This window comes from Rhinopithecus bieti, unplaced genomic scaffold, assembly GCF_001698545.2.
Source record: "Rhinopithecus bieti isolate Rb0 unplaced genomic scaffold, ASM169854v2 scaffold_789, whole genome shotgun sequence".
NCBI classification, from domain to species: Eukaryota; Metazoa; Chordata; class Mammalia; order Primates; family Cercopithecidae; genus Rhinopithecus; species Rhinopithecus bieti.
In genome coordinates, this window is record NW_016803200.1 from 64,415 (window position 1) to 87,984 (window position 23,570).

Sequence of the window (23,570 nt, forward strand, 5' to 3'; positions counted from 1 at the left end):
GTCATGAAATCCTTTCCCAAGCCAATGTCTAGAAAAGTTTTCCAGTGTTATCTTCTAGAATTTTTATAGTTTCAGGTCTTAGGTTTAAGTCCTTAATCTATCTTGAGTTGAGTTTTGTATAAAGTGAGAGATGAGGATCCAGTTTTATTCTCCTACATGTGGCTAGCCAACTATCCCAGCACCATTTGTTGAAAAGGGCGTCCTTTCCCCACTTTATGTTTTCGTTGGCTTTGTTGAAGATCAGTTGGCTTTAAGTATTTGGGTTTATTTCTGGGTTCTCTATTCTGTTCCATTGGTCTATGTGGCTATTTTTATACCAGTACCATGCTGTTTTGGTGACTATGGCCTTATAGTATAGTTTGAAATCAGGTAGTGTGATGCCTCCAGATTTGTTCCTTTTGCTTAGCCTTGCTTTGGCTTTATGGGCTATTTTTTTTAGTTTCTTTGAATTTTGGAATTTTTTTTTCTAATTCTGTGAAGAATGATGGTGGTATTCTGATGGGGATTGTGTTGAATATGTAGATTGCTTTTGGCAATATGGTCATTTTCACTGTATTGATTCTACTCACCCATGAGCAAGGGATGTGATTCCATTTGTTTGTGCCATCTGTAATTTCTTTCAGCAGTGTTTTGTAGTTTTCCTTGTAGAGGCTGTTTGACTCTTTTGTTAGGTATATTCCTAAGTATTGTATTTTTATTTTGATTTTTGCAGCTCTTATAAAAGGGGTTGAGTTCTTGATTTGATTCTCTGCTTGTTCGCTGTTGGTGTGTAGAAGAGTTACTAATTTGTGTACATTAATCTTGTATCGAGAAACTTTGCTGAATTCTTTTATCAGTTCTAGGAGCTTTCTGGAGGAGTCCTTAGGGTTTTCAGGATAAACAATCATATCGTCAGCAAACAGTGACAGTTTGACTTCCTCTTTACCGATTTGGATGCCCTTTGTTTCATTCTCTTGTCTGATTGCTGTGGCTAGGGCTTCCAGTACTGTGTTGAAGAGGAGTGGTGAGAGTGGGCATCCTTGTCTTGCTCCAGTTCTCAGAGGGAATGCTTTCAACTTTTCACCATTCAGTATTATGTTGGCTGTGGGTTTGTCATAGATGGCTTTTATAACGTTAAGGTATGTCCCTTGTATGCCAATTTTGCTGAGAGTCTTAATAATATAGGGATGCTGGATTTTGTCAAATGCTTTTTTTGCATCTATTGAGATGATCATGTGATTTTGTTTTAATTCTCTTTATGTGGTGAATCACATTTATTGACTTGCGTATGTTAAACCATCCCTGCATCCCTGATATGAAACCCACTTGATCATGGTAGATTATCTTTTTGATATGTCACTGGATTCGGTTAGCTAGTATTTTGAATGTCAAGGATTTTAACATCTGTGTTCATCAAGGATATCAGTCTGTAGTTTTCTTTTTTGGTTATGTCCTTTCCTGGTTTTGGTATTAGGATGATGCTGGCTTCACAGAATGAATTAGGGAGGGTTCCTTCTTTCTCTATCTTGTGGAATAGTGTCAAAAAGATTGGTACCAATTCTTCTTTGAATGTCTGGTAGAATTCATCTGTGAATCCATCTGTTCCTGGACTTTTTTTTGTTGTTAATTTTTTAATTACCATTTCAATATCACTGCTTGTTCCTGGTGTGTTTAGGGTATCTAATTCTTCCTGATTTAAGCTAGGAGGGTTGTATTTTTCCAGGAATTTATCCATCTCTTCTAGGTTTTCTAGTTTATGTACGTAAAAGTGTTCATAGTAGCTTTGAATGATCTTTTGTATTTTAGTGGTGTCAGTTGTAATATCCCCTTTTTTGTTTCTTAGCAAGGTTATTTGGATTTTCTCTCTTCTTGGTTAATCTTGTAATAGTGTATCAATTTTATTTATCTTTTCAAAGAGCCAACTTTTTGTTTCATTTATCTTTTGTGGTTTGTTTCAATTTCATGTAGTTCTGCTCTGATTTTGGTTATTTCCTTTTTTCTGCTGGGTTTGGGTTTGGTTTGTTCTTTTTTCTCTAGTTCCTTGAGGTGTGACCTTAGAATGTCACTTTGTGCTCTTTCAGACTTTTGAACTATTCGGGCTGTGAACTTTTCTCTTAAGCCCTGCCTTTGCTGTATCCCAGAGGTTTTGATAGGTTGTGTCATTATTGTCTTTCAGTTCAGAGAATTATTTAATTTCCATCTTGATTTCGTTTTTGACCCAATGCTCATTCAGGAGCAGGTTATTTAATTTCCATATATCTGCATGGTTTTGAGGGTTCCTTTTGGAGTTGATTTCCAGTTTTATTCCACTGGGGTCTGAAAGAGTGCTTGATATAGTTTCAGTTTTCAATTTTCTTAAATTTATTTAGACTCATTTTATGGCCTATCAAATGGTCTATCTTGGAGAAAGTTCCATGTGCTGTTGAGTAGAATGTGTATTCTGCAGTTGTTGGATGAAATGTTCTGTATATATCTGTTAAATCCATTTGTTCCAAGGTATAGTTTAAATTCGTAGTTTCTTTGTTGACTTTCTGTCTTGATGACCTATCTAGGGCTATCAGTGGAGTATTGAAGTCCCCCACTATTACTTTGTTGCTTTCTATCTAATTTCTTAGGTCTGTTAGTAATTGTTTTATAAATTTGGGAGCGCCACTGTTAGGCACATACATGTTTAGGATTGTGGTATTTTCCTGTTGGACAAGGCCTTAGTGGAGCATTTAGGCCATTTACATTCATTTGATGTTAACATTGAAAGGTGAGGTACCATTGCTTTTCTCATGCTCTTTGTTGCCTGTGTACTTTTGTTTATGTTTTTGTTTTTTTGTTTTTTCCTTTTAACTTGTATTTTTTTTTATAGGTCCTGTGTGATTTATGCTTTAAAGAGGTTATGTTTTGATGTAAAAGATTTGTTTCAGGATTTAGCAAAAGGAACCTTCAAAACCATGCAAAAGGTGGTTTGGTAATGGCGAATTCTCTCAGCATTTGTTTGTCTGAAAACAGCTGTATCTTTCCTTCATATATCATGCTTAGTTTTGCTGGATACAAAATTCTTGGTTGATGAATTTTTTGTTTGAGGAGACTGAAGATAGGTCTCCAATCCCTTCTAGCTTGTAAGGTTTCTGCTGAGAAATCTGCTGTTGTTCTGGTGGGTTTTCCTTTATAGGTTACCTGGTGCTTCTGTCTCACAGCTCTTAAGATTCTTTCCTTCGTCTTAACTTGGGATAACCTGATGACAATGTGTCTAGGCAAAGATGTTTTTGTGATGAATTTCCCAGGTATTCCTTGTGCTTCTTGTATTTGGCTGTCTACGTCTCTCACAAGGCCAGGAAAGTTTTCCTTGATTATTCCACCAAATATATTTTCCCGGCTTTTAGAATTCTCTTCTTCCTCAGGTATACCGATTATTCTTAGGTTTGGTTGATTAACATAATCCCAGACTTTGGAGGCTTTGTTCATATTTTCTTATTTTTTTGTCTTTGTCTTAGTTGGATTGGGTTAATTTGAAGACCTTGTCTTCGAGCTCTGGATTTCTTTCTTCTACTTGTTCAATTTTATTGTTGAGACTTTCCAGAGCATTTTGCATTTCTAACAGTGTGTCCAAAGTTTCCTGAATGTTTTATTGTGTTTTCTTTAAGCTATCTATTTCCTTGAATATTTTTTCCTTCACTTCTTGTATCATTTTTCAGATTTTCTTGCATTGGGCTTCGCCTTTCTCAGGTTGCTCCCGGATTAGCTTAATAACTAACCTCCTGAATTCTTTTTCAGGAGGTTAGTAATCAGGGATTTCTTCTTGATTTGGATTCATTGCTGGGGAACTAGTGTGATTTTTGGGAGGCGTTGAAGAGCCCTTTTTTGTCATATTACCAGGGTTGGTTTTCTGGTTCCTTCTCATTTGGGTAGGCTGTGTCAAAGGGAAGGTCTAGGGCTGAAGGCTATTTGAAGGCTGTTGTTCAGATTCTTTTGTCCCATGCGGTATTCCCTTGATGTGATACTCTCCGCCTTTTCCTATGGATGTGGCTTCCTGTGAACCAGACTGCAGTGTTTGTTGTCTCTCTTCTGAGTCTAGCCACCCAGCAAGTCTACTAGGCTCGGGCCTGGTACAGGGGCTTTTCTGCAGAATCCTGTGATGTGAACTGTCTGTGGGTCTCAGCCATGGATGTTCACCAGTGGTTGTTCTGGTGAATGTGATGGAGGGTGCAGTGAATTCCATGAGGGTTGTTAGCTTTGGTAGTATAATGCTCCATTTTTGTGCTGGTTGGCCTCCTACCAGGAGATGGCACTTTCCAGACAGCATCAATTGTAGTAGGGTGGAGAGGGACTAGTGGTGGGTGAGTCCCTAGAACTCCCAAAATATGCCCTTTGTCTTCCACTACCAGAGTGGATAGAGAAGGACCATCAGGTGGGGGTGGGGCTAGGCCTGAGCTGAGACTCTCCATGGGCACGTCGTGCTGGGCTGCTGTCAGGGATGGGATGAGATTCCCAGGTCACTGGAGCTGTGTTACCTAGGAGGATTTTGGTTGCCTCTGCTGAGTCATGCAGGTTGTCAGGGAAGTGGGGGAAAGCTGGCAGTCACAGGCCTCACCCAGCTCCCACACAAACTGAAGGGCCGGTCTCACCCCCACTGTCTCCCACCAACAGCGTGGAGTCTATTTCCAGGCTGAGGGCAAGATGGTCTTGAAAACTTACCCGAGGATATCTGCCTCCCAGCTGCGAGAGAAAAGGGCTTTAGTTCTTCCCCTGCCTGTGAAGTCTGTACGCAAGATTTGTGCCTTCCCCTGAGTTCTGGCCAGGAGGCTTCTCACCCTGTTCAAATGGTTACAAAGTTCAGCTAGATAGTTCCTTTTCCCTGTGGAGTTTTACCCCCTGCTCCTCTGGCCACCCTCCTGTTGGATCCCTGTGGTGCTAGGCAGGAACGGGCTGTTTGGGGACCCAGCGAGCTCCCAGGGCCTTTCTGCTCCTTCCTCTACCCCTGTATTTTGCTCGGCCCTCTGACTTGACTCAGCTCCAAGTAAAGTCGAAAACTTATCCTGCAAACAGAACTTCAGCTTCTCCAGTGGGGGTGTGTGTTCAGGAGGAAGTGTGTTCCCACTTCCACAGTTGGAGCACTCACAGTATTTGGGGTGTCTCTCAGGTCCTGCAGGAGCAGTCTGCTTCCTTCAGAGGATCTGTGGGTCCTCTTGGGATTGCTGGTTTGTTCTTGCAGTCAATCTGGAGCTAAAATTCACAGTGCAAGCCCCTGCATGCTGCTCTGTCCAGAGCTACAATCTAGTCTTGCCTTGTGACTGCCACGATCTCCTGAATCCTCAATTTTTTATTACTATAAAAATGATATGCACTTGTGGGAGAAATTTATTATCTCACAAATATTATAGATACCAACAGGGAAGGTTTATTCTGGTTATGTTAGCAAATTGATTTTGTAGCTTTATATGAAGTGTTTTGTTTTCTCCTTTCTTCCTTTAAAATAAGAATCCATGATTTTTGTCAGCCAGAAGGCTCTTTTATGGATTAATGAGTAAATGATCCCAGAGCATTTTGGGATTTGTTAATTAAAGTGTTCGTATAAAATACTTTAATAAATTATCAGTTTTGATGTTTTTAAAATATAAAGTCCTTCAGAGCAAACTGTAATTGTTGGGGATAATTTAAAAACCTGGAGCATTTGGCATTCTTATGAAAATGGAAAGAGTTTATAAATGCTTTTTAGTTATATCAAGAAGTGCTTCTGGTTTCTTTTGAGATAAATTGCAAAATTACATGGATGATGAAAATGTTTTTGCATATTTTCTGTGTAGAGTGAACTTCTCATTTCTGTCTTGTATTTTAATGCCATGTAGATGGTTAGATGCACTCTGTCTTGGGTACCCAAAATGGAACAACTTGGGGTCTTATTTATTGGCAGTCCTAAGGAACAGAAAGTTTGCAAAAGGAGGAAAGAAGGAGCTCACTGAAGGGGAAAGTGGGTTAGTTTTGGGATACAATTAATCTGTCTGAGGCGCCAGCTTGTTAGTGATATTTATTAAGCATTTATTGAATTCCCATTATTGTTTGACACTGTGACAGGTCCTATAGGTACCAAGTAGTGTATAGCTTAGTCTTTGTCCTGCAAAGAGAGATAAATATAAATAGACAAATAATACTGAAAGTATTACAGTCTAGCAACATACGTGTGCCGAAAATTCTTGGGAACAGAGCATTGGCTGTGACTAAATTATTAATTTCCTCGTTGAGCAAGAAGGGGTAATTGTTCCGTGCAGAGGAAATACAATTTACAGTATGTTTACAAAAATTACAAGGAACTAGAAAAGTCTAGGGCCAGAATTTAGAGGCTTTGTATACTGTGTGAAAATGCTTTACCTTTATTTCACTATTTAGACTGTGGTATAGGATCAGGGTTGTTTATATATATTTTAAGATTTTACAGACCATAATAGATTAATAGTTTTATAAAATACAATAAAAAAACATACAAAAATGAAATATTTTCTATGAAATAAAGTCCCAAGTTTTTATTTAGATTGAACCAACATAAAATGATTCTTAGGATTCTTGTATTTGTCTGTTTTCATGCTGCTGATAAAGACATACTTGAGACTGGGCAATTTGCAAAAGAAAGAGGTTTAATTGAACTTACAGTTCCACATGGCTGAGGAGGCTTCAAAACCATGGCTGAAGGCAAGGAGGAGCAAGTCACATCTTATGTGGATGGCAGCAGGGAAAGAGAGAGCTTGTGGAGAGAAACTTCCGTTTTTAAAACCATCAGATCTCATCAGATCCATTCACTATCACAAGAACAGCACAGGAAAGACTTGCCCCCATGATTCAATCATCTCCCACCGGGCCCCTCGTACAACACGTGGAAATAATGGGAGCTACAAGAAGAGATTTGGGTGGGGACATGGAGACAAACCATATCACTTCTATACACTTTTTATAAAACACTCAGTTTCTGTACTTACTTCATCATGGATTAGTAACTATTTAATGTCTAGTAACTCTTGGACTTGTGATGGCCTGTGGGCCATACTTGCAGTGGTGTTGATCTTCAGGTGATAAATGGTCCCTGCAGATTTTTAAGCAAAGAATAGCTTAAATAGTATTTGTTTTTCACACAGTGAATTATTTTGCAATATGGTGATGATTAGGTTTCAGGCTGAAGGGCTGGAAACCAAGAAACCCTGGAATCATCAGCATTTGAGCATTTGAGGGGTAACTGGAAATGGAGGAGAAAGTGAAGGTGACTTTGTTTATATTAATGATTCACCTGGGGAGTAGTTTCACCACTAGGCCATAAGCTTATAGAAGGCAGGGGTTATATTTATTTTAGCTCCTAAGATTAAATCGACGTTTCAGAAATATTTGATGAATGAATGGATAAATGAATGAATGAATAAATGAATGAATGTGTCCGAGAGGTAAAGGCAGAACCAGGAGAGCGTAGAGTGTTTAAAACTGGAATAAGAGGAATTTCCGGATAGGGAATGTAATAAACAGAACCAAATGCTTTCAAATCAGGGAAGATGACAATTTAATAATTATGTATTAGACTTAGTAATTTGAAAGTCTTAGGGAGACCAGCTTTATCAGTGCGGTAAAGTTAGAAGCCAGATTATAATGTGTTGCCTATCTCTACTCTCTGGTAAGGGAGTGAGCAGAAAGATCTTTTAAAAGATGGCACTTCATTCATTAATGTTTGTTTATTTATTGAGGAAGAAAACTAATGATAATCTTTTGTGTCAATTTAGTATTGTGTGTAAATGTAAGATCAATAATAGGTATATATTATTTTTCTTTCATTTCAGCAGGGAAACTAACATCTATTAAATGGAATTGGGGTTGATTTTTTCTATATTTGATTCCGATTGAGAAGAAAACTAAAATGTGAATAGTTTGCTTGGTCTTGTTTCGAGTGGATTTTTAATGAATTCATTCCTTAATATTATTTTGTTTTTGATTTTTTAAAAGTAGATTCAGGGGTTGCATATACAGGTTTGTTGCAGGGATATATTGCATAATGGTGAGACTTGGGCTTCTGTTTTACCCATCACCTGAATAGTAAACATTGTTCCCAACAAGTAATTTTTTCTGTCATTACTCCCTTTCCATCCTCCCCGCTTTTGGAGACTGCAGTGTCTATTATTTCCCTCTTTATGTCTATGTGTACCCATTGTTTAGTTCCCACTTTTAAGTGAGAACATACAGTATTTGATTTCCTGAGTTATTTCACTTAGGATAATTGCCTGTAGCTCCATCCATGCTGCTGTGCAAGACATTTCTTTTTTTTTGTGATTGTGTAGTATTCCATGGCATATATTCACCATATTTTCTCTATTCAATCATCCATTAATGGACAGTTTAGTTGATTCCATGACTTGGCTATTGTGAATAGTGCTGTGGTAAACATGAAAGTGCAGGTGTCTTTTTGATATGACAATTTCTTTACCTTTGTCATTCTCTAATATTCTTTATTGATTATTAGAATCCTTCCAATCACATTCCATTTCTATCAGAGAATAAAGTTTACTCTTATTCTGTACTGTGCCAGGCTTATATTTGTCCAAAAGTTTGTAGGAAAAATATTATGGCTTGAAAGTGTGTGGGATATAATTCCTTCTGAAGAGTCAGAAAACTGAGTAGCATTTGAAGGCTATTAATAGAAAGAATAGAAGTTACGGGTAGTATCATTATATTTGCTAATTTAGCAAGTTTGTCTTTAGTTGCTTTATTCGTATAATCAAATTTTAATAGGATATTTAAATTTAAAAAACATTACATCTGCTGCATAAGTGATGGGCATTCTCATACAATGCCACACGGACTGTTGATACTTCGTCATCTTTTAACATTGTCTAGATGAAAACTTTATTTGAAATTTTCTTCTCTTGGTTGCTTTTTAAAAAATACTAAAATAAACATTGGGTATTTTTTACTCTTTCCCCAAACGATTATGTTCATTTTATAGTATAGATAGTAATGAAAATCCAGGAGATTTAAGGCAATCCACAATATTATGTGAAAATGTTAATCATTTTAATGCTTTTTTTGTTATTAAATAAAAACATTCAACATTCTTCACAATAATTTCAATAGTTATCTCTAAATATTTTTATAGAATGAAGACCAGCAAGAAGTAATCCTTGTCAGAACAGATCAGTCTGGAAGAGTATGGCCTGTGAACACACCTGGAAAATCTCTGGAATCACAAGGAGGAAGAAGAAAGAGACAGATGGTATGTTTAACATATATCTTTGTTTATTAATTCAGAATTCCTTCTTTCCCTTGGGGCTTTCTTCATATCAGATTACAAAATATTTTCTGAAATGTAGCTTTTGAATGCCAATATTGGAAGGTAGTAAATGATGTTATTTCTTTTTTTTTTTTTTTTTTTTTTTTTTTTTGAACGGTAAGTCTCGCTTCTATGTCGGCCCGGGCTGGGAGGTGCAGGTTGGGCCGGATCTTCAGCTCACTGCAAGCTCGCCTCCCGGGGGTTTACGGGCCGTTCTCCTGCCTCAGGGTCTCCGAGGTAGGCTGGGGCTTACAGGCGCGCCGCACCTCACCGGGCATAGCTTTTTTGTATTTTTTTAGTTAGGAGGACGGGGGTTTCACCGTGTTAGCCAGGTGGGTTTCTCGATCTTCCTGGACTTCGTGGATCCGGGGGCCGTCTCGGCCTCCCAAAGTGCTGGGGGGGGATACAGGCTTGAGCCACCCCGTCTGGCAATGATGTTATTCTTACTTTTATTCTTAGTTATATCTTTTTGCCTTTTACAGAATGGAAAGTAATCCAACTGTGTTTTTTAAAAGTTGTTAACGTTGAATGTTTAAGGCAATTTTAATTTTAGTTTACATTTCTTTGGTGTTGTTTTCAGCTGCTTTTGGCATACTTGCTATAGCTCTTAGGGAAAACTTTGGTCTCCCAGAGCTGTTACTAGTATTAGACAGCTAACTTGAGACCTGGTGATGGGGTATCCATACACAGTAATGGCTTAATTATGTAGGTGCTATGATCCTTTATAAAGCTAATTTTCTTTTCCATTTTCCAACTCTAGTAATTAGTTTTTAGCACTACCTTGAGGCTCTTGAGATGGCAAAAACAACATATTCAGCTTTTCCAAATTAGGTTTTTAATTTTAAATTTGGAAGATCAGACAAGTGATAACTGCATATACAAAAGAACTGTTCATTCAGAATATTTCTGTCAAATGTTTATTTTTTGCCTATTGAGTGCCTGTGTTGCTAGAGATTCTAATTAATTCATTCAACAGATAGAAGTGGGATAGGTATGTCTTCTAATGTAGTGGGAGGAATTTGGTGGTTCGAGAGGAGGTACAGGAGGAGAAGAGTAAAGGTTTGAATTATATGAAATGGTGGAACCGACTAGGGATCCATAAATGCATTGTCAGAAGGCATCGAGGGCCCTTTTTGAGTTGCATATTACTTAGCAATTTAGGTATAGGAGTAAAGAAGGTAGACACTTTCACAAGTCGAGTTTGTTCTTTGAGTATGATGAAGAGACAAGAGGGCTAGAAGTTAAGTGTCTGGAGCCAGGGGGTGATTGAAGTCATGGGACATGAGGTTTAAGCTAGTAAAGACAAGAATGGTAATGTTGGGAAATGTAGTTGCACCCCTGTTCCAAAGATCTCAAAGAAGTTAAAGATGAGGTTTTATTTGGATAAGGGAATGTGAGAGCAGCATTGGTAAGATTTGATTTGGGAGGAAATAAATAGTATTTTTCTGTTCCGCACCTGGGTATGGAACCAACTGATAGGAACATCTGAATTAGATGGAGACCAGAATATCAGCTTTGCTTTTGATAAAGCTGTTTACAGAACAAGGGTTTAATAATTTGAAGTTGGTGCCTTAGTTCGGGCTATTATAACATAGACTGGATGGCTTAAACAACCGAAATTTGTTTCTCACAGTTCTGGAGACTGAGAAGTCCAAGATTAGGGTGCTGGCAGCTTCATTGTCTGATTAGGGCATGCTTCTGGGTTTGTAGATGATAGTCTTCTTGTTTAATCAAATGACAGAGAAAAGAGAGAGAGAACAAACACTCATGTCTTTTAATAGAGGTACTGTATTAGTCAGGGTTCCCTAGAGAGACAGAACTAAGAGGATAGATGCATATATGAAGGGGAGTTTATTAAGGAGTGTTGACTCACATAATCACAAGGTAAAGTCCTACACAGGCCATCTGCAAGCTGAGGAGCAAAGAAGCTAGTCCAAGTCCCAAAACCTCAAAAGTAGGGAAGCTGACAGTGCAGCCTTCAGTCTGTGGCCGAAGGCCCAAGAATCCCTGGCAAACCATTGGTATAAGTCCAAGAGTCCAAAAACTGAAGAACTTGGAGTCTGATGTTTGAGGGCAGGAAGCATCCAGCATGAGAGAAAGATGAAGGCCAGAAGACTCAGCGAGTCAAGTTCTTTCAACATCTTTTAGCCACCCTAGCAGCTGATTAGATGGTCCCCCATGCTGAGGGTGTGTCTGCCTCCCCACTAACTGCCAGTCCACTAACTCAAATGTTAATCTCTTTTGGCAACACCCTCACAGACACACCCAGGAACAATACTTTGCATCCTTCAGTCCAATCAAGTTGACACTCAGTATTAACCATCACAGGTTCTGATCCCATTTCTGAGTACTTCATGCTCTTAGCCCAGTTACCTCCCAAAGACCTTGTGTCTTAATACCTTCTTATTGAGATTTCAACATGTGAATTTTGGGGCAACATAATCATTAAATTCATAGCAGTGGATTTGCTAATACTTCACCTCTGTTTTTGATATACTTACTCCATCTCTGGATACCTTCAGTCTTCCCACCACAGTGGTAAGGAATTTTAACTATAAGGAGAAGAGCAGCAAAGAGAGAAGAAGGGGTAGAGCAGTTTTGCTCTTTCATCAAAACTCATAAAGCAGATAATGCCATGCTTCTATCCCTGGGGAAGAGGAGAGTAAAGAGGCAGAAGTAGGGAGTGTAATTCTAATGGAAGTTTTTTCACATGGAAGCTGGCAGACTAGGGATAAACTGGAAGGAAAGGTTGTGATTACATAGTGGGATTTTCACATTTAACATCAGATTTTTATGTAATCTATTAAATACTTCAGAGACTCATGTTTTCATTAAATTAATAATGTTAATTTTGTCATAGGTTTCAACCCATGAGGAAAAAGAAAGGGTCAGATACTTTCATGATGATGACAATCTAAGCCTAAATGATTTAGTCAAAAATGAAAAGATGGGAACAGCAGAAAATCAAAACAAGCTCTTTACGAGAATGGCATCTAAGGTAAGATATATTCCTAGGATACCTCTGAATTTTGAGAAGCTGGTTATTCAGTGTAACAGGGATCTGCTTTTTGGAGAGATCCGATTCTTTCTAATCTTGGTTCATTTTATTAAATTAAATCCTTTGTAAGACTTATTAGAAACATGCATTTTGGAATTGATCTGGTTGAGAAATAGACATTTGAAATTTTGTTTGTTTTTAAATATAGACTATGGTTTATTTCTTTAATGCATTCTGTGGAGATTTTAATTATACATTTGATCTACCATTTAAGAGAAAATGTTAAGCCAGAGTTGATGATTGACAGTGCGCCGATAGTTAGGTTACCACTCCGTCTTGCCTTAGCGTTCCTCCAATTCTTCATAATTGTGCCATGAAGAGGTAGAAGAAAATATTTGCACTGGGCTGGGCGCGGTGGCTCATGCCTGTAATCCCAGCACTTTGGGAGGCCGAGGCGGGCAGATCACGAGGTCAGGAGATTGAGACCATCCTGGCCAACATGGTGAAACCCCATCTCTACTAAAATACAAAATTAGCTGGGTGTGGTGGTGGGCGCCTGTAATCCCAGCTACTTGGGAGGCCGAGACAGGAGAATGGCTTGAACCCAGGAGGTGGAGGTTGCAGTGAGCCAAGATCACACCACTGCACTCCAGTCCGATAAGGGAGCAAGACTCTGGTCTCAAAAAAGAAAAGAAAAAAAAAAAGAAATTATTTGCACTAATATATTATGAATTATGGAGAGGCATCTGGGAATAATCTTAAATCTATTTATATGAAAATGTATATCATTTTGATACATCATTACGGGTAGGATGAATTTTTGTTTCAAATAGCATTCTTTGTTGCAGTCTCTTCCACTGAAGTCTCTTCCAAACACTACCATTAGCATTTTTTATAAAAGAGACATTGGTATTTAAACTATTCTGTAACAGGTTTTGGCAAACTGTGACCCCCATGGGAAAAATTCAGCCTACTGCCTATATTTGCAAATTAAGTTTTATTGAAGTACTACTCTACACGTATTTACATATTATCTAAGGCTGCCTTCACTCTATAATGGCTGAATTGAGTAGTTGTGACAGAGAGTGGTAGTCCATAAAGCTGCAGATATTTCCTGTGTGACTTTTTAAACAAAAAAATGCCCAACTTCCACCCTATAATAACAATGGTTACTTTTTGGTAGTGGGAGTTTGAACTGACTCACTGAGATATAGCCATGGGATGGGGAGACTTTTCACTGTTTCTTTTCAGACTTACAATCTTTTATTTTTTTAACCTTTAAGATTCACACAATTATGTAAGTATGTTACCTGGTAAAAAATTAAACTTAATGAAAACTAAAATAAAGTAACCAAGATATCTGTGTGTGTATGTATGTGTTGGGGAAGAGGGCAGTAAAGTAAAATTGAGTTTAAATGGAAATGGCTTTTTGAGTTACATGAGATCTTACATTTAGCCCATTAAGATAATTTTACTTCTGTTTATTTTGGAAAAAATGCCAGAAATTTCCTAGGGTCTGGAATTTTAATGCAGAAAAAAGGAAGACATATTTTTGTTAGAGTTTCCTTTTCAAAAGTGGTACCTCTGTGTATGAAGTCTGAATTAAATAGTTTTAGTAATCTTATAAACCATTCAAGTTTATGAATCATAAACCAAGTTAAAGAAAAATCCTTCTTAAAAATTGTAATAGCGCTGGGTGCAGTGGCTCACCCCTGTAATCCCAGCAATTTGGGAGGCCTAGGTGGGTGGATCATGAGGTCAGGAGTTCAAGACCAGCCTGGCCAACATAGTGAAAGCCTGTCTCTACTAAAAATACAAAATTAGCCGGGCATAGTGGCACGCATCTGTAGTCCCAGCTATTCGGGAGGCTGAGGCAGGAGAATCGCTTGAACTCAGGAGGTGGAGCTTGTGTTTACCTGAGATCACACCACTGCACTCCAGCTTGGACGACAGAGCAAGATTCTGTCTCAAAAAAAAAAAATTGTATAGCCATTTATCAATTCAGCAGTTATTATTGAACACTTAATTAGTCTCAGATGCCATTTTAGTTGAGGGATACATAGAAGCAATTAAGTCAATATTTGTGCCCTCAGGTGCTTATATTTCTAGTGGATGAAAAAGTGAACAAATATATAAACTATATAACAATATATTATAAAATTGAAAATAGTTTTGTAGAAAATGAAGCAAAGTAGAAGGAACTGGGATGATATTTTCAACAGAGTGTTGAGGGAAAGTCTGTCTGTATAGGTGATGTTTCATCAGACTGAAAAAAGTGAGCGAGAGGTCCTTGTGAATATCTGAGGGAAGATTATTTCAAGTAGAAGAAACAGCAAAGGATCCGAAGCAAAGACAAGCTTGAAGAACATCAAGAAACTGCAAAAAGACAAGTGTGACTGGTAGTAGAGGGTGGAAGAGAAAGAGAAGTAGAGATGAGATAGGAGACAGAAGTCAGATTATGTAAGGCAGGGGGTCCATATCCCTGGACCACGGATGGGTACTGGTCTGTGGCCTGTTAGGAACTGGGCTGCACAGCAAGAGGTGTGCAGAGCAGGCCAGCCAGTATCATTGTCTAATTTCCACCACCTGTCAGATCGGTGGCAAGATTCTCATAGGAGCATGAACCCTATTGTGAATTACACATATGAGGGATCTAGGTTACACACCCGCTTATGAGAATCTAATGCCTGTTGATCTGAGGTGTAACAGTTTCATCCTGAAAGCAGCCCCACCCCGACCACCACCCCTGCTGCCCTGTCTGGGGAAAAATTGTCTTCCACGAAACTGGTCCTTCGTGCCAAAAAGGTTGGGAACTGCTGAGGTAGGGTCTTACAGGCCATGGATAACTTTCACATTTGTTTTAATGATGGGGAGCCATTTGAAGGTTTTTTTGTTTTTGTTTTGTTTTTTTTTGCAAGGCTGTGTCATGATTTGGTTTATATTTTTGACAGAATTTTTCTGGCTGCTCTTTTGAGAAGGCAATGTAGAGAGGCATTAGTGGAAGCAAGAGATCACTTAGGAGGAGAGTGTTATATTAGTTCAGATAGAGCCATGGATGAATTACAGTGGTAAAACTGGTGAAAAGTGTCAGGATTTGGGGCATTCCTGGTGCCATATATTGAAATGGGAAAAATTGCAGGAGGGACAAATTTTGAGGGGGTGGGAAATCAAGAATACTGTTATGGATGTGTGAAGTATGAAATGCTCGGTCACATGGTAGTGTGGGGTGACTGCCCCTGGAGTTCTGGGTAGATGCTGGCTCTCCCATATAGATTTGGATGTGTTAGCTTTTTTTATTTTTATTTTTTTTGAGACAGAGTCTCCCTCTGTCACCAGGCTGGAGTGCAGTGGCTCAATCCCGGCTCAATGCAACCTCCACCTTCTGGGTTCAAGCGATTCTCCTGCCTCAGCCTCCCAAGTAGCTGGGACAACAGGCGCGCATCACCATGCCCAGCTAATTTTTGTATTTGTAGTAGAGACGGGATTTCACCACTTTGGACAGGCTGGTCTCTATCTCTTGACCTTGCGATCCGCCAGCCTCAGCCTCCCAAAGTGCTGGGATTACAGGCGTGAGCCACTGCGCCTGGCCCTGTGTTAGCATTTAAATAGTATTTAAAGGAGTGGGATTGAAGAAATTGTTAATGAGGAGAGTCTGAAGACTGTGTCCTGGAGAGGACAGAAAGGATTCAGCAAATAAAACTGAGAAGTGCAGCCAGTGAGGCAGAAGGAAAACCAAGGTGTGGTGTTTCAGAAGACAGAGAGGAGGTTGTGAATGACTATGTCAGCTGCTTCTAAGAGGTGAGGAAAATCTTTGAAGATGGGAAATGGCCACTGGATTTGGCAGTGTAGAGGTTTCTGGTGACTTTAAAGTATGGGTTTTTTCTTGACCAATAAGGAAAAAAGCCTGATTATGTTGGGTTCAAGAGTGAATTTGAGAAGAATTGACCTTAGAAGGGAGCTGATTACCATCCATCAATTATATAAGGAGGAAAGGCAGAGTATTAGTATATAGATGTAGGTAGATTCTTAAATTTGGTAGTAGAAAAATGAACAAGGGCCAGGTGTGGTGGCTCACACCTGTAATCCTAGCACTTTGGGAGGCCAAGGTGGGAGGATCACTTGAGGCCAGGAGTTCAAGACCTGTCTGGGCAACAAAGTGAGACCCCCCTATCTCTACAGAAAATAAAAAATCAGCTGAGTGTGGTGGTACGTATCTGTAGTTTCAGCCACGTAGGAAGCTGAGGTGGGGCGATCACTTGAGTTTAGGTGGATGTCTGAAACTGTGGATGGTACCAAACTGTATGTATGCTATGTTTTTTTCCTATTCATACATACCTATGAGAAATTTTAACTTACAAAGTATAATTGATAGACATAGTAAGAGATTAACCACAATAATCATAAAATACAAGTATAACAATATGCCTGCATCGCTACTCTTGGAATTTAAGGCTGTTATTAAGTAAAATAAGGGTTACTTGAACACAAACTCTTTTATGCTGCAACAGTCAGTCATAACTGAGATGGCTACTGAATAACTAAATGGACAGACAGGTAGCATACACAGTGTGGGTGTGCAGGACAAAGGGCCGATTCATGTCCTCTGGGGGGATGGAGAGAACAGCATATTTCATCACACTACTCAGAATGCCACATAATCTAAAACTTATGGATTGTTTATTTTGAAATTTTCTTTTAATATTTTGAACCACAGTTGACCGCAGGTAACTGCAGTCACAGGAAGTGAAACCACAGATAAAGGGGGGTTACTGTATTGTATAGGATTGCTTATTTAATATTAGCTGATTTGGCAATAATTGCATCTTCATTACTTTCCCTAAACATTTTACATTTTGATTTTTTTTTAATTGAAGTTTACTAAGCCAGAACATTATAGAAGCTAGAATATAAAAATTTACCAGTGACATCTGGCCCTTAAATTTCTATTTCTGGTCTGTATGAGCTGAAATAGAAAGTTTTGACTTACAAAATAATGTCCCAATTTTATAAGATGACTTGTTTTGGATTAAATAGTTATATGAAACCATTCCTATTAAAATCTATTTATGAGAAGTCTTCCTAGGATAGACAGTAGGCACTCAAATGTTTCTTCCTCACCTTTCGTTCATTTTTTATATTATTTATAAATATATGCTTGTTTTGTTTTTTATATGATTTAGGTATTACCTGGTAATTTCAGCAGGAATCAACCAGAACTGGTAGCATTAGTAAACCTACAAATTAGATAAACTATTGAATGTGCAGCTAATAATACACATTCAATCCACACTTTAAAAAAATTTTTTGATTCACCAATTTATATATTATCAAATTTGTAGCAGTGTTGTGTTAATATGTTGACAAATGTGTTATTTTTGTCCAAGCAATTTTTTTTTTGTATTATTTAATGGAGGTGTTTTTTCTAAATATACCAAACAGTGTCGATTCCTACCTATGTGCAGTGGGGCCAATGGAAGTACAGGTTGCTATGGAAATGCTGATTTTGCATTGGGATTTTTACTTCATCCTGCCTAATAATTACAGCAGAGTAACAATTTGTTTTGTATGTTTAATGATTAAAATCAGCTCTGCTAAAAATTTGAAATGTTACTAAAAGCCTATAAAAAAAGAAAGTATTTAAAGTGTTGGCCATTTCTAAGAATACTGTGCTTAATTAATCCTTTCACTCTTATAAGTTTATGAACTAAAGTAGCTAAGTTATTGAATTTTTGATAGTAATATTGCTGGTATATAGTTTAGTTATGTCAAATGTTTTCGTGAATGACCACAGAAGCTCATTATCCTTTGTTTCTTTTTATTATTAAAGTTATTTGTCTAGTTTAAAGTCATTAGACAGAGGTTGGCACACTTTTACATTTCTTTTGTTATTAGTTTAAAGTCATTAGTCTAGTTTAAGGTCATTAAACAGAGGTTGGCAAACGTTTCTTGCAAAGGGCCAGATAGTAAATATTTTTAGCTTTCTGGTGGAATTACCAGCACTGCTGTTGTAGCATAAAAGCAGCCATACACAGTATGTAAATGAATGTGTTTGACTATATTCCAACAAAACTTTATTTACAAAAACACGTGGATGGGCTGGGCGCGGTGGTAATCCCAGCACTTTGGGAGGCCAAGGTGGGCGGATCACGAGGTCGGGAGATCAAGACCATTCTTGCTCACATGGTGAAACCCCGTCTCTACTAAAAATACAAAATAATTAGCCGGGTGTGGTGGCAGGCACTTGTAGTCCTAGCTGCTTGAGAGGCTGAGGCAGGAGAATGGTGTGAACCCGGGAGGTGGAGCTTGCAGTGAGCTGAGATTGTGCCACTGCACTTCAGCCTGGGCAACAGAGCGAGACTCCATCTCAAAAAAAACAACAAAAAAACAAAAAAACAAAAAACATGTGGATGGCCTGATGTGGACTGGAAGTTGTAGTTTTTCAGTCCCTGGATTCGGACATAAAACCTTCAATGCAAATGTATTTGAATTTAGGTACAGGTTGAACATACCTCATCCAAAAATTAGAAATCTGAAATGCATTAAAATTCAAAATTTTTGGGGCACCAAAATAGTGACCCATTTGCTTTTTGATGGTTCAGAATATACAAACGTGGTTGCATGTACTATTTAAAACATTGTATAAAATTACCTTCAGGCTATATGTATTAGGTATATATGAATCATAAATGAATTTCAAATTTAGACTTAAGTCCCATCCCCAAGATGGAATGTATATGTAAACATTTTAAAATCCAAAACAATTCAACATCTGAAACACTTCTGGTTCCAAGCATTTTGGGTATGTGATATTCAACCTGTATTTCTCTTACTTAGTAGTTCCCCTGAAAATGGATCTTAGGCCTTGGGAAAACATAGCTACTCAGGAATAGTTGATATAAATTTATAGAACAAGACTGCTTATTCATTTAGTCAACAAATGTTAATTGAACTCATTCAGTGTATGAGGTGTTTGTTCTACTGGGGACATACTGGCACATGAAGAAGAAATGATCCTTGACTTTATGGAGTTTATTAGGCTAGTGGGGGAAAAGGAAGCACTAAATAAATAGCTATGAAAAATAGTTCAGTAATTTTGGACTTACAAAGAACCGTGACAGACAAGTGAAAGTCTTTTGGAAGTAACACCTGGGTGACCTGATTTAAACTAGGGGCACAGGAAAGGTTTCATGTTGAACAGAAGTCTGAAACTACCTGTGCTCAGTATTCAGATCTGCCCTATTGCTTTTTGCTGTTGATGTGTATTTTACTTTTTTTTTTTTTTTTTTTTTGAGGCAGAGTCTCGCTCTGTCGCCAGGCTGGAGTGCAGTGGCGTGATCTCAGCTCACTGCAAGCTCCACCTTCCGGGTTCACGCCATTCTCCTGCCTCAGCCTCCCGAGTAGCTGGGACTACAGGCGCCCGCCACCACGCCCAGCTAATTTTTTTGTATTTTTAGTAGAGACGGGATTTCACTGTCTTAGCCAGGATGGTCTCGATCTCCTGACCTCGTGATCTGCCTGCCTCGGCCTCCCAAAGTACTGGGATTACAGGCATGAGCCACCGTGCCTGGCCCTTATTTTTGATTAGTACCTTATATTTGTTTATTTAATTTTTACTGCCCATTCTTTTCTTGCAGTTCCAAAATTCAGGTTATGTTTATGTTCTTTCCAGGTGTGTTTTACCATTAAAACTTTAATAGCATATCTTTCTTATAACAAAACCAAGAAAGATATCTCATGACAAATGTGAACTTAATTGTGTTTTTTATAGGGGAATTAAGATTCATGGTTTTTTATCCTTTCTATATTTTCCAGATTTTTTTGAATATGTACTACATAATTAATGAAAAGAGGGGAATAAAAAATATCCTGAAAAGATGTGTGAGAAAAACTCTCTTCTAAACTGTTTTTCCTTTATTCTTACATCACAATCATCAGCACAGAAGACTTCTGTGACCAAATGTGTGGGATTTTTTTCTCCACACACCGAGCATTGGACACCAGCAAGATGTCCTCTCATTCAACTCCAGCACTGTCTACCTGGAGATAGTGTCTGATTCCACAGGTTGGGGGCTCAGTCCCCAAATCTGTCCCCCAGATGCCCAGACTGGTACCAGTCACAAGTCTGGGCTTCCAGAACTTCTGACCACCCAGCTTCAAGTTGGGGTTTGCATGACCCCCCCACCCTTCGGGTTCGATTAATTTGCTGGAGCAGCTCACAGAATTCAGGGAAACACTTAAATTACATTTACTGGTTTATTATAAAGGTTCTCACAAAGGATATAGGTGAAGAGACGTGTAGGGCAAGGTATGAGGGTGCAGAGCTTCCTTGTCATCCCTGGGAGTGCCACCCTCCAGGAACCACCACGTGTTCAGGTATCCAGAAACTCTCTAAACCCAGTCCTCTTGGGTTTTTGTGAAGGCTTCATGGCTTCAGTATTCCTTCCCCCATTGCGTAGGATGTGACCCTCTCTGGGGATGGTCTTAAGACCCACAATAAAAAAGGTAGGAGAAGATTAGAGTCCTGCCCCAAGGAGGGCAGGAGAGAGACTGTTTCCTGAGGCCTGCCTCTGAGGCTTGAGATACCCAACATTATAATACAAGACTGTAACAATCGCTGTGGGAGTTATGAATCAGGAACTGTGAATGAAAACCAACGCATTTCATAACACCACAGAAATGTATGTTGGTCTAATTTTCTTACCATAGATATGCTAGTATGTTTACTATGTTATGTTACTTTATTATGTTCTAGAACTTAATAGGTATATAGTAACTTATTTTTGACAAAGAAATTTCTTCCTTTGAAATCATAGAACCAAAGAATTTTAGATTTGGACAGGGAGCTTACTAATCTTGTTTCACCTTTCACTTTCACAACTGAGGGAACTGAGACTTTGAGAGAATGAAATGACTTATGCAAGGCTAAGTAACTTTCTTAGTCCCTACAGCTAATGAGTTGCAAAAGCCAGCACCAGAAGCTTCAGCTTTACTTTTCAGTCCACATTAAACAATACTGTCATTCAAATGACTCATGTTAATGGATAGTTGTTGACTGTTACCTACATTTAATTGTCTTTGTCCGATTTCCATGTATCATTTATTGGTATTTGGGAATAATGAGCTGTGTATGCTTTGCTCTTTCTTAAAATACATTCTATTGACTCCAACATTCTTTAAATATAAACTCTTCCATTTAAAATTTAAGACGTCAGTGTTACCTTGGCAACATAAACTCAGGCACATCTTCAAGAGATCTATATACATCTTTCCTCATTAATTTTGTTAGCACTGTGGGCAGTAATTTTATCCTTTTTGTACTAATAGAGCATTAATCATGGGCTGGAGGGGATGAAAAATGAAAGGTACAAGAGAGGAATGATAAGGGAGAGAAAAAAAGACTAATAATTAGGATTTTACCTTAAATTATAAAAAAAGATGATTTTATTGTCTAATAAAGTGTTTGTATTTTTACTGATTTATTTTCTCTGTGTTTGTAACACTTAAGGCTTAATATATCTTCCCCTGGAAGTAATCTTTAAGATACATATTACATGTTTCTCTAATAATATACCGTTGAAATCCCCTACTATTTTATTCCCAGTAAACTGTAATAATCTCAAATTTTGAGAGATTAAGTGATATACCATTCTTAAATGTATGATTAGAATAAGGTAAGGAATATTGAAATTGCCATCTTACTGCAGCAACCCCTTGGTCATTTTAATTCTCATAGTAGTCATTTTCATTGTCACAGACTTTAATAGATACACAGTGAAATTATCTTTGGAGGAGACCAATCCAAGCGTGTGAAATCATGTATATGTTCCTGTGATATCCCCTCAAGGAAATTTGAAATTTGGATGTCATAAAATAATAAATGTGATATTTTGCCTTTTTATAGAACTGAATAAGATAAATATTGACTTAGTTGATTCATTTTCCAAAAGATGTAAGCTTGAATCCAGTTCAAGCTGCTGAACAAAATAATTTTGTTTTCTGAACCTCACCTGTGGGTGAGGGGAGTGGGAAGAAGGAGGGATCACGAGAAGAATTTATTTAATGTTTTTTAGTTCAGGTCCTCGTTGGGTTTTTTTATGATAAAATATACGTAACATAAAATTTACCATTTTAACCATTTATAATATACAATTCAGTGGCATTAAGTATTAATAAATTGACAATATTTTGCAACCATCACCACTATCCATTTCCAGAACATTTTTTCATTATCTCAAACAGAAGCTCTATACCCATTGAACAGTAGTTCTCCTTCCCACTGTCCTGCCCACTCCCATCTACCCCAACCTCCTGGTCACCTCTTTCTGTCTCTGTGAATTTGCCTGTTCTAGGTAATTAATGATAAGTAGAATCATATAATACGTGTCCTTTTGTATCTGATTTATTTCACTTAACATAATGTTTTCAAGTTTTCCAAGTATTTAGCATGTTTCAGAATTTCGTTGCTTTTTAAGGCTGAATAACTCTATTATATGTATATAACACATTTAAAGACTCCATTCATGGACACTTGGGTTGCTTCCATCTTTTGGCTATGTGAATAATGCTCTTATGAACATTGGTGTATAAGTGTCTGCTTTCAATTTGTTTGGGTATATATTAATATCTAGACATGGAATTGCTAGACCATATGGTAACCGTATGTTTAACTTTTTGAGGAACCACCAAGCTATTTCCCACAGTTTGAACAGTTTTACACTCCCACTAGCAATGCATGTAGGTTCCAACAGTGTCTCCACATTTTTGCCCACACTTATTTTTATTTTGTTTTATTTTTTGTAAAAGCTATCCTTGGTGAGAAGTGGTATCAGTTGTGATCAGGTCCCAGTTCTTGACCCTGGTGAGATTTTATGAGTTCTGTTGGACAATTCTCACAGATTTTAATTAAAGTTTAAATTGTTGATAGTTGAGCATACTGGTTTAATAGCTTCACTGTCCATAGAGTCCAAGATGATATGAAGTTTATATTTAATCAACGAATTCATCTATTTCCATTGGATTTAAGGGCTTGGAGCTTGAAGGATAGTTTCACAGTTTTGATTAAAATTTTGACTTAATAAACATTGTCATAAAATTTGAAATGGTTTTGTAAGAATTAGACTGCAGTCTGTTTTTCATTGTTGGTAATCGTTGTGTAATAATGCAGCACTAATTAAATAGATTCATTGCAAACCATTTTTTTTTTTCTACAGAATGACACTAAAAAAGCCTCTAGTTTTCATAGAGGTTTTTTCAAGGATCTGAGTATCTGGTTCTTAAAAAAATGACAGTTTGTAGTATTTCAGGTTT

General features: G+C 37.9%; 1 protein-coding gene across 3 annotated transcripts in view; it reads left to right on the forward strand.

Moving 5' to 3' along the window:
- Positions 1–23,570, forward strand: part of CWF19L2 (CWF19 like cell cycle control factor 2) — a 125,724-nt gene that overhangs the window by 59,494 nt on the left and 42,660 nt on the right. For all 3 annotated transcript variants that reach the window (XM_017868856.1, XM_017868863.1, XM_017868873.1), the window contains 2 exons: positions 9,092–9,208; positions 12,126–12,263. In XM_017868856.1, coding sequence (XP_017724345.1) covers positions 9,092–9,208; positions 12,126–12,263 — 255 coding nt within the window. The remainder of the gene's footprint in view (positions 1–9,091; positions 9,209–12,125; positions 12,264–23,570) is intronic.